General features: G+C 46.9%; 1 protein-coding gene across 1 annotated transcript; it reads left to right on the plus strand.

Moving 5' to 3' along the window:
• Window positions 1–565: 565 nt before the first annotated feature.
• LOC117662589 (uncharacterized) lies at window positions 566–10,796 on the plus strand. The gene is made up of 4 exons (XM_034412061.3): window positions 566–719; window positions 3,389–4,246; window positions 5,268–5,385; window positions 7,005–10,796. The coding sequence occupies exons 2-4, from the start codon at window positions 3,512–3,514 to the stop codon at window positions 7,940–7,942; spliced, it is 1,791 nt and encodes a 596-aa protein (XP_034267952.2). The 5' UTR covers window positions 566–719; window positions 3,389–3,511; the 3' UTR covers window positions 7,943–10,796.
• Window positions 10,797–11,147: the final 351 nt, after the last annotated feature.

An 11,147-nucleotide genomic window follows, 5' to 3' on the forward strand; every position in this document is an offset into this window, starting at 1 on the left:
GGATCGGCCTCATGGCTTCTCCCTACCCCAGTGTTTCCCAAACTTGGGAACTTTAAGCAGTGTGGACTTCAACTCCCAGAATTCCCCATCCAGCATGGCTGGCTGTGGGATTTTGGGAGTTGAAGTCCATACATCTTGAAGTTCCCAAGTTTGAGAAACACTGCGCCTACCCTATGGGGGAATCCCTAAGGAGCAGAATTGTAAGAAGGGGAGGGGGGGGGAATTCCCCTGGGAAAGCCTTTGGGGAAATCCCTTCCTCTCTAGGAATCATCTATGGTTCCTTAACCCTTGGAAGGCCAAGCAGCTGGTTTTTAGCTCTGGAGCGTCCAAGCACAGCCTGGACGGCACAAAGAGAGTGGGAAGAGCCGGTGGTATTGTAAGAAGTTAGCACCCCTTCCTACTAAGGAAGTTGCCCACCCCTGAACTACCGTATTGTCACAGAGACGCCCTGAACGGGTTAAATACATCGAGTTGTACTCTCCTAGAGGGGACAAAGGTGAGGCTCACCCTCCTCGCTTTCCCTTCGCTTGGAGGGGGAAGGGGAAAAAAGTACCGGAAGTGCCGTGCAGAAGAAGGGGTGAAGCCACTTCCGGTGCCCTTTCTCCCCACCTCTTCCTGGTGGGAAATCTCATTTTTGAATACAAGTGCTGAATCTTCGCCCGTGGAAGCGTCTCCTCCGGCTTAGAGGGCGGAGGCATTGCATTGCATTGCAGGGAGAAGTGAGTTGCTGGCAACGGGGGGGATGTTTTGGCTGGAGGAGAACAAGAAATAGTCCAAGAGAGGCTACAAAAGAAAAGGAGAGAAAAGGCTGCTGGGGTTGGAATGGGAAGGAGCATTCCAGGGAGGAGTGGGAGCAGGGCGATCTAGGAAAGTTATGCATTCTTTGCAACAGAAACTTTATGGTAGTCTGCAGCTGGATCTGGAGGTTCTTTTAGGTCGGGGATGGTGTTAGCACAACTGCCTTGCATTTTACAGACGTATTGATTTGCCCTTGGTAGCCAGTCTCTTGATTTGGGTTACCTTAAGAATAGTATTTGGATTTTTTTTTTTTTTTATTGATATGTGCCATTAAGTCTCACAGGGGTAGATTTTCACCATCATTTTTTTTTTTTTTAAATTTTGATTTATATGCCGCCCTTCTCCGGAGACTCAGGGCGGCTTACAATGCGCTAAGCAATAGCCTTCATACTTTTGTATATTTATACAAAGTCAGCTTATTGCCCCCACAAACTGGGTCCTCAATTTACCTACCTTTGAAAGGATGGAAGGCTGAGTCAACCTTGAGCCTTGGAGAGATTCGAACCAGCAGTAATTGCAGGCATCTGGTCTTAATAACCAGCTTAATAACAGGGTGCCTTAGACCACTGTACTATCAAGGCTCTTGATCATGATCTATCCCTACAATGACTGTGTTTTCTTTGGGGGTGGGGGATGGGATAAAGGACAATTCTGAACAGGGGGCAAATCGAAAAGATTTAAAAAAAAAAAAGTATTTACAAGTTTGTTTTGCAGAGGAAAATTCAAAAGCAAAGCCAGGGGAAAAAAAATAAACAAATCTAAGGGATAGTTTTCTGAAATAATGAATTATCCTTTATAATAAAGGACATATGATCACTGTGTTGACCCTGTTTTCCCCAAAATAAGACATCCCCTGATAATAAGCCCAATCGGGCTTTTGAGCACATGGCAATAAGGCCAAGCTCTTATTTCAGGGTTCAGAAAAATATAAGACAGGGTCTTATTTTCCAGGATCCCTAGATAGATAGAGTGATAGATAGATAGATAGATTTTTTTCAGGTCTTCCAACAGTGCCCCCATCACCATTTTTATTTATTTATTTATTATTTATTTATTATCTATCTATCTATCTATCTATCTATCTATCTATCTATCTATCTATCTATCTATCTATCTATCTATCTATCTATCTATCAAATTTCTATACCGTCCTACTCCCGAAGGACTCAGGGCGGTGAACAGCCAAGATAAAATACAGATAATACAAACATTAAAAATCCATTAAAATTATTAAATATTTTGGCCGAAAACAAATTTAAAACACCCAATTTATAAAACAAATTAAACGATTTAAAAATTTAAAAGGGAGAGTTAGGCCAGGCCAGCCTGCTGAAAGAAAAATGTTTTGAGAGCACGACGAAACGTGCGCAGGGATCCTCCGTATCTCCAGGGGGACCTCGTTCCAGATGGTAGGTGCCCCCACAGAGAAGGCTCTCCCCCTGGGGGCCGCCAGTCGACACTGTTTGGCCGATGGCACCCTGAGAAGCCCCTCTCTATGGGAGCATACTGGTCGGTGAGAGGCTATTGGTAGCAGAAGGCGGTCTCGTAAATACCCCGGTCCAATGCCCGGTCCGATGCCATGGAGCGCTCTAAAGGTGGTAACCAAAACCTTGAAGCGCACCCGGAAGACCACCGGGAACCAGTGCAGCTCGCACAGGAGGGGGGGTCACATGGGAGCGCCATGCCACTCCCATAACCACCCGTGCGGCTGAATTTAATCAAGTCCATCCCCCTTGCTGTTAGCCGTCCTCTTATTCTCTTTCCTTCCACTTTTCCTAGCATCTGAGTCTTCACAAGAGACCAAGGGTCTTTACATGTGTCCAAAGTAGTTTAACCCTAGTTATTTGTGTCTTAAGTGAAAACTCTGGATTAATTTGTTCTGTGCTGCATTGGTTTGTTTTCCTGACTGTCCACGGTAGTCTTCTCAAATACATGTTTAAGGTATCTGAACATAGATGAATCACCATATAAAGGTCATGTGTTAGAATTTTTGGTCACATTCATTACATTAAACATTTATTTCATCACACAGAGCAATAGGAGATGGCACCTAGCACCTAGCGAACACTGCCTTATAGGTCAAAGAAAAGAAAAAAAAAAAACCCTTACCATTGCCTCACTATCAAATTAAGATGAAACAGGAAGAGTTCAGAGCCTTTGAGAAATAATACTCATGATTTATGTTCCTGACTTTTTTTGCCATTAGTAAATCACTTACCGCCTGCAATTTGGACTGGCAACTCCATTGCTAAGCAATGCAATCGTATAGTGAAACATTACATGAACTCACTCAGCTTACAAGGTCAATTCCAAATGCGGCCATTAAGTGAATCACCCACAGTCATTAAACAGATTGACACATAACCGTGACTAGCGACTTCCTACGGCTTCCCCAGTGGCTTGTCGGAAGCCAATTGGGAAGGTTACAAATAGTGATCACATGACCGCAGAATGTTGTAACTATCATAAATGCATGCTGTGTGCCCAAATCGTGATCATGTGACGGCAGGGACTGGTCATAAAATGAGCCGTTGGTAAGCAAGGACTCTGTAGACTCCATGATTGAAAACATCTCTTCTTCCCCATGCAGGTTGATTAGAGAACCTCCTGTTATTCCCCAGCCAGCTGATCTAGGCCACCTTCAAAAGAAGTGTTGAGAGACTAGAAGACAAGACAGTTGGAAGAAAAGAACGGCATTCTGTTTTCCCCCCCGATGGATGAGCAGGAGGCCACAGGACCTAGTGCTTGGGAAAGAATGGAGAGTCTTCCCAAAGCCCCATTGGTTGCACAGATGAGTGGCTCTGAAGAGTTTCTGATGGAGGCACCACCACATCATGTGAAGCAGGAACCCACCGAGGGTTTGCAAGATCTCTGGGAGAACCAGTGGCAGGAGTTCCTCAGGACCCTGCAGGCACCAGACCTGGAGTGGGGGACTTCTCAGATGTCTGATCGGCTCACTCCCTGGGACGATGCCAGAACCTTCCTGGCCTCCTTTGAACAAGTCGCAACTGTTTGCCGATGGCCCCGGGATAAGTGGGTGACCTTTCTCTGGCCAGCCCTGAGCGGAGAGGCCGAGCAAGCCTTCAGCCTCCTCCGCGTTCAGGGGAGGGCAGACTATGAGAAAGTGAAGGCGGCCATCTTGGAAGAAGAGGCCGCCGCCAGGGAGAGACAGCGCCAGTACTTCCGGCAGCTCCGCTACCAGGACACGGAAGGTCCAAGAGGCATTTATGAGCAACTGCGGGAGCTCGGCTGCCAGTGGCTGAAAGTCGAGAGACGCACGAAAGACGAGATTTTGGAACTGCTAATCCTGGAGCAGTTCCTCAGCATCCTGCCGGTGGACATGCAAATTTGGGTCAGGAAATGTAAACCTGGCAGCTGCACCCAGGCGGTAACCTTGGCTGAGGACTTCCTGTTGAAGCGGAAAGAGGCCGCAAAATTGGAACGGAAGGTGGGAGGATTTAAGGACCCTGAAGCAGGGGGGCGGGTTAGACGTGTTAAAAGAGGCAAAGGAGTAGTTGCAACCATCTGTTCAAAGTCTCTCTCTTTATACAGGAGGTCCTTGACTTACAACAGTTCACTTAGTGACCATTCAAAGTTACCATTTTTCACACTTACGAACCATTGCAGCTTCCCCACGGTCACGTGATTTGCATTCGGATGCTTGACTCACATTTATGACGGTTCAGTGTCCCAGGATCATGTGATCCCCTTTTGCGACCTTCTGACAAGCAAAAGTCAATGGGGAAATCAGATTCACTTAACAACCGGGTTACTAATTTAACAACTGCAGTGATTCACTTGGTGGCGAGAAAAGTCATAAAATGAGCCGAAACTCACTGAACAAATTTCTCACTTAGCAACATAAATTTGGGCTCAGCTGTGGTTCGTAAGTTGAGGACTACCTGTATCAATTTTGGAAACTTTAAGACTTCAACATCCCGGGGTCTGCCATCTTGTCAATTTTGACCAAATATTTTCTGTATGAGTAGTCCTTGACTTATGACCATATAGCGTCTATGCATCGCGATCATAAGTCTAACATGATTTTATTACCTTTTTTGCAGTGGTTGCTAAGTGAACACTGCAGTCGTTACATGAACCAATGATTCACTTATCGATGTAGATTTGCTCAAAACTGGAAATATGTACCCCTTTTCAGCAGAACCATCATAAAACGCAGCCAGCTGACAGTGGGACACCGCAAACGGCCATAAATGTTTAGTCACGTGACTTCAGAGGAGGTTGACCATTGGAACTTTAAGTAGCTTCAAGGTAGGTCCATCATAACTTCAAATGATTGCTAAACGACTGGTCATAAGTCCAGGACTACCTGTAGACACTGATGATTCCTAGACTGATTATTCTTTTCATTCCTCCTAAATGGAAAAAGCCCACTGATCTCTGGATATCAGCCTCCTCCCTACGTTCAAGCCCTCTTCTCAATTAATTCTCTCCGGGTGCTCTTTCAGGTGCCACCTACAGAGGAGGCTGTGGAACCTTCTGAGACAGGACAAACTCTGGATGGCTGGGCTGCCCAGCTCAGCAGAGACACCAAGGAAGGCGAGCGCAAGGAGGCAACATGGCTATGTAAGGTTCTGTGTTCCTTAGAAGAGTCCATTCCAGTTTCTTTTCTTCTGTTGCAGCCAATAACACAAAGATTTTGGACTAGGGTCTTCTTCATCAAACGCCAGCAGTGGGATGCTAAACTTTACTCTTAAAGATCTACTGCCAAGCCTGTTGACTTTGGTAATGTTTTTAAAAATGTACTTCAGGGTTCTGAAGTAAAGGAGAGGTGCTCATTTCAAACGAAACTTTTAAAAATCCAAAGATCTTTTTGAAAGATGCAAGCTGCTTTAGATAAAGAGTACATAGTGCAGTGATGGCTAATCTTTTTGCCGTCGCGTGCCAAAAGTGGGGAGAACACGGGGGGGTCATACACATGCGTGCCCACACCCATAATTCAATGACCCCCGCGCATGCGCGTGGTACCCCCCCCATGCTCCGCCCACTTTTGGCACGTGATGGCATGGTGGACCTGGTAGGCCCGTTTTTCAGCCTCCACCAGCTCCAGATGTCAGGCTTCGTTGTTATCTCCAAATAAATGAATTTCCAAACGCCCGATCTTTGAGGAAATGTTTCTCTTTATTGAGCGTAACGAACCTGACCCTGACTCAATGCGCAGTTAGCACTGAGCTTTGCCCCCCCCCCAAAACCCCTCTTTCCGGTTCCCAATTCTCTGCGTCTCATTGGCCATCTTCCAAGCCACTCTTCTCATCCCATCTCCGTCAGTTCACAGGAATGTCCCCCCTCCCATCCCATCTCTGTGGAGACAGTTCTTCAGGGGAATTAAGTAGGTGAAAGTTCAAGCCTCTCCTCTCCTTCCTTATGGCAGCTTGGAAACTGACACCAGAGGCATTCTAGGAACCTGGGGAGGGCGAAAGCCGCCTTTCCCACTCCCTGGAGGCCCTCTGGATGCTGGAAATGGCTCATTTCCCGACTTCCGGTGGGACCAGAAAGCCTGAAAATCAGATGGCCGGCACGTGCATGCACACTGGAGCTGAGCTAGGACAAGCTCGCGTGCCCACAGATATGTCTCCACGTGCCACCTGTGGCACACGTGCCATAGGTTCACCATCACGGACATAGTGGCTTTTAAAACAGGCTCTACTTTATTGTAAGGCTACATTAGCAGAATCTTGCAAGTACAGGTAGTCCTCGACTTACAACAGTTTGTTTAGTGACCGTTCAAAGTTACAACAGCACTGCCTCCCATGGCTGATCCCCTTCATGACCAATCAGATTTAAGCAAGATGTTTTAGGAATGTTCACTTCAAACATAGGTTGATATGCAGCTGCGTTCTTCTCCCAACTGGGTGACCTTGAAGCATTGTCTCAGGGAGATATAGAAGTTACTTTCGCTTTCCCCCAAGCAGTCCCCTTCCCATCCACCCTCCCCAGAATTCATGGCAGACTCTCATTGCATACCCACTGCTTTGAGTTGTTCTATGCTCTGGCTGGTGTAAGCGTTGATGGTATCCCGTCACCATGTTCTTTGACAGTCTGGTTGCCTTTTACCGCTAACTCTTCCAAACATCATTGCTTTCTCTGGTAAATTCCTCTGCGTGACGTAGCCAAAGTAAGTAATATGCAGTTTTGTGATTTTGCCTTCTAGATCCTGGATAAGAATCTCCGTTTTCTTTCTGCAGGTGATGAGCAGGTGTGGGGGAAAGAAATGAACTCCATTCATCCCAAAGGACAAGAACAAACGGATCCCAAGGATGTTTCTCTGGAAACAAACAAGGATTTCCAATACTGTAAGAACGGTGCAGCGTTGGAAAGTCCGAGCGAAAGAGGGAATGTGCCAGCAATGGGTCCTGAGAAGGGGGTGGACCTGACTATTTTCTGCACTGATGATCCGAGCCGTGCTCCAGAACAGCAGAAATTCTTGGGTGACCAGGTGCAGCACACCAAATCGGACCACAGAGGGAACTTTGGACAAAGCTCGGATCTTCTCCCGCGTCAAAGTACAGATACGGCTGGGAAATCGTATCTGTCTTTACAGGGTGGTAACAACTTGATGTCAAACCAGGCCCTTATAACCCAGTCGGGAGTTTACACGAGTCCAGGAAGCATGAAATGCTCCCCTTCTGATCAACGCTTCAACTCTGCTTCAAGTTTCAAGGAGCATTTGAGTACCCCTAACGGAGAGTCTTCGTTTATCTGCTGTTATTGTGGAAGAAACTTCGGATCCAGTTCAGTCTTACGGGAGCATCTCCGAGCGCACACGGGAGAGAGGCCGTACCGATGCCTGGACTGCGGAAAGGGTTTCAACCAGAAGCATTATTTGACCATCCACGAGAGGCTGCACAGCGGAGAGAAACCCTACCAATGCATTCACTGCGGAAAAAGCTTTCCGGAGAGATCCCGGCTTCTCATCCACGAGCGGATCCACACGGGCGAGAATCCCTTCGTTTGCTCCGAGTGCGGGAAGGGCTTCAACCAGAAGGGGAATCTCATGACCCACATGAGGCTGCACACGGGAGAGAAACCATACAAGTGTGCTCTTTGCGAGAGGCGGTTCAGCCAAAAGGCAGGCCTCAGCTCCCACGAGAAAACCCACATAGGTCTGAAAAGAACATTTTGATACAGGCCGCTGGGCTGGTGCCTCGAGTGGATGAAACTTGTTTTAGAGGAAAATCACAAGCCTCATAATCGAAGGGAACCTTCAGAATTGCAGCGAGATATCTAGGAAAATGTAATTCCAAACCCGTGTTTCTCAACCATGGCAACTTTAAGATGTTTGGACAATTCCCCAGCCAGCATGGCCATTGCTAAAGATTACTAAGAGTTGATGTCCAGATATCTTAAAGTTGCTACCATTGAGATATACTGCTGTAGAAACTTAGACTGTGCAACTGTCATGCCCCCATCGGAGCCTGAATCTGTGGAGGAGGATGAGCGGAGCTAAAGCTGATGGAGATCAAGGGGGCGGCTTCTTGGCATGTGGGGAGGAGCAGGCCGAGGCAGCCCAGGGCCTCTCAGGATTGGGACGGCTTGTTAGCAAGGAGGAACCGGGGGCAGGATGACCGAGAGGGTAAGCAGTAGACATGAGAAACAACAGAGCTCAGGCGATGAGCAAGGATCACCCCCTCCTGATCCCCAAGCACGGAGAGTGGAGAGGAGGCGGGAACAGCACAGGCCAACTGATGACTTGGGAGGAGAGCTCCCCGCCCCTCTTCACAAGGCACACCTGGGGACTGAGATTTAAGGAGATGCTGTGGGGAAGAGGCATTTGTCGGGAACAAATGCTGAATTGGTAGAGTTTGATGTGCTGGTATAGACATTTAGAGTTTGCAGGACTGCTCGCTTCTTCCTTACTTGTGGACTCATTGCTTTCTTCCTGACTTTGTGGACTCAGGACCTTGTTCCTGAATTTGTGGACTCCTTGTTTGTTTCTTGTTTCGTGGACTCATTTCCCTGTTCCTTTGTTTTGCTGGACTGGGTGCAGCTAGAGGCTGCGATGTGCGAGTATGTGTGTGTGCTTTGCCCTGGGACTTGCCAAGAACCTGGGAGTGTTTGAGGGAAAATTTGGAGCATTAAAGGGGAGTTTGAACTCTCAGCTGGCTGGGTGACCTTCGTGCCTTGTCCCGGGTCATCACAGCAGCACCCTTTTTCTCTGTAAATGGAAGTTGCACTACCTGCACACAGATGTGGAGACATCTGGGAGCAGCTTCCAAAGCAGCTTTGTGCAAAGCTAGGAGAGATTTGTGGCTGCCTTTAAAAAGACAGTTTAGTGCAGGGATCCCCAACCCCAGGGCTGCGGCCTGTTCAAAACTGGGCCACGGGCAAATTGGGCAAGCATGCGTACACAAAGCTCTGCTCGCGTGAGCAGAGGGCGCTTGTTCTCATGCATGAAGCTCCACTCGCGCAAATGGAGCTTCACGTGCCAGTGACTTCTCGTGCTTTGCGTGTGAGCGCTCTCCGCTCAAGCACCCTCTGCTTGTACGAGTAGATCTTCGCACACAAGTGCAAGAGCCTGCCATTTGTGTGAGTGGAGCTTTGCGCACGAGCGCAAGCACCCTTCACTCGTGCACAAAGCTCCACTCATGTGAGTGGAGCTTCGTGTGTAAGCACCCATTGCTCGTTTAGAGCTTCATGTGCGAGCACCCTTTGCTCACTTGTAGCTTCATGCATGAGCACAACTGCTCTCCGCTCCCACGCAAAGCTTCATTTGCACATGGAGGGCATGTGCACCATTCACACAAATTGAGCTGTGTGCGCCCACACCTGCCACACACCTGCCCCCCCACACACTCAAGTCTGGGCCTCCAGGCTGGAAAGGTTGGAGGCCACTGTTATAGTGCATTCTGAAGCATCTCTTTCTAAAGATTGTGTGTGTGTGTGTGTGTGTGTGTGTGTGTGTGTGTGTGTGTGTGTGTGTACAAGTCAGCCCTTGACTTCTGATTACATTTCCTGGAGAATGGTAGTGGCAAACCACTTTTATATTGCAATAAAAAATAATTTTGATAGTTGAAATCACCCAAAATTGAGATTGTCTTGAGGAAGCCTCTATTTTTAAATAACATGATAATCGTGATTGATGATGATGACAATGTTATTACTGTCAGGGTTCCAAGGAACACACCCAACAAAATAAAGCTCCGAGGCCTGAGGTTCCTCAAAGTTCCCATTTATTAGAGATGTCATGTTGGCACATCTGGGAAAACCCGAATCTGAAAACTTCCAGGATTTCCACACCCAGCTGACAGTTCACAGCCCTTCCCCACACCCACAAGTTCATCACATTGTGGCGAGGAGCCAAGGTGGCGCAGTGGTTAGAGTGCTGTGCTGCAGCTACTTCAGCTGACTGCTAGTTCAGCAGATCAAATCTCACCGGCTCAAGATTGACGCAGCCTTCCATCCTTCCGAGGTGGGTAAAATGAGGATCCAGATTGTTGGGGGCAATATGCTATTTAGTATACTGTCTTTGGTGTAAGCCGCCCAGAGTCCTCGGAGAGTGGGCGGCATAGAAATATGATTAATAAAATAAATAATAAACATTGCCTAATTAACTCTTCACACTCCACCGGATACAATCTTCAGGCAGTCTCCATCAGATGCAGGCAAAAGTCCTTGAATACGGAATGTTGTTATGACTCACTTTCTACCGCTTCAACAACAACCCCCTCCCAACTTCCCCAGCTAAAATATGTGGCAGTTTAGAAGCAAAAAGAAAATTGTCTTCCAAAACTGACAATTTCCAGTGGTGCAAATGTGAGCGTTGGTATCAGCCTGCCTTAAGGCAAAACCCAGATAAGATTTTCCTCCAGGTTGAGTGGTGACCTTTTGGTTGAAGCATTTTCCTAGCATGTTGGTTCTGAAATAAGAGTTACACACAGTAGCTATTTCTGATCATCTATCTAGATTTATGTATTTCCCTCATTGAAAAATTACTTTTTTCATTATATATTAAAAAAATCAGATAATTTTGTAATTACCCTGATGTCTTGCCTTTCTTTTAGTGCACCCATAGCTACCAATCAGTTCATTCGCTTTTATGGTTGGGGACATTATCCAAAGTCGGGGGGGGGGGAAAGGAAACATTCAGTTTTATTTTGTACAGCTTTTAGCCATAAATAAAACAATAACAAAAGGAAAAGACAGAGTCAAAATAAAGAAAAAGAGATAAACCTATACAGTAGAACAATCCATTTTAAATCTCATTTCCTGCTAAAACAAAACTTTGCAACATTGAGACTCTAGAAAGAGTGCAGAGAAGAGCAACAAGGATGATTAGGCGACTGGAGGCTAAAACATATGAAGAATGGTTGCTGGAACTGAATATGTCT

The sequence above is a fragment of the Pantherophis guttatus genome, chromosome 2 (assembly GCF_059756535.1).
Source record: "Pantherophis guttatus breed Tessera chromosome 2, ASM5975653v1, whole genome shotgun sequence".
NCBI classification, from domain to species: Eukaryota; Metazoa; Chordata; class Lepidosauria; order Squamata; family Colubridae; genus Pantherophis; species Pantherophis guttatus.

Excerpts from the sequence above, each read along its gene's own strand:
- LOC117662589 (XM_034412061.3), top strand. The coding sequence starts at position 3,512 with ATGGATGAGCAGGAGGCCACAGGACCTAGTGCTTGGGAAAGAATGGAG. Across the intron at positions 4,247-5,267 it reads CCGCAAAATTGGAACGGAAG|GTGCCACCTACAGAGGAGGC; the intron begins GTGGGAGGATTT and ends GTGCTCTTTCAG. Across the intron at positions 5,386-7,004 it reads CAAGGAGGCAACATGGCTAT|GTGATGAGCAGGTGTGGGGG; the intron begins GTAAGGTTCTGT and ends TTCTTTCTGCAG.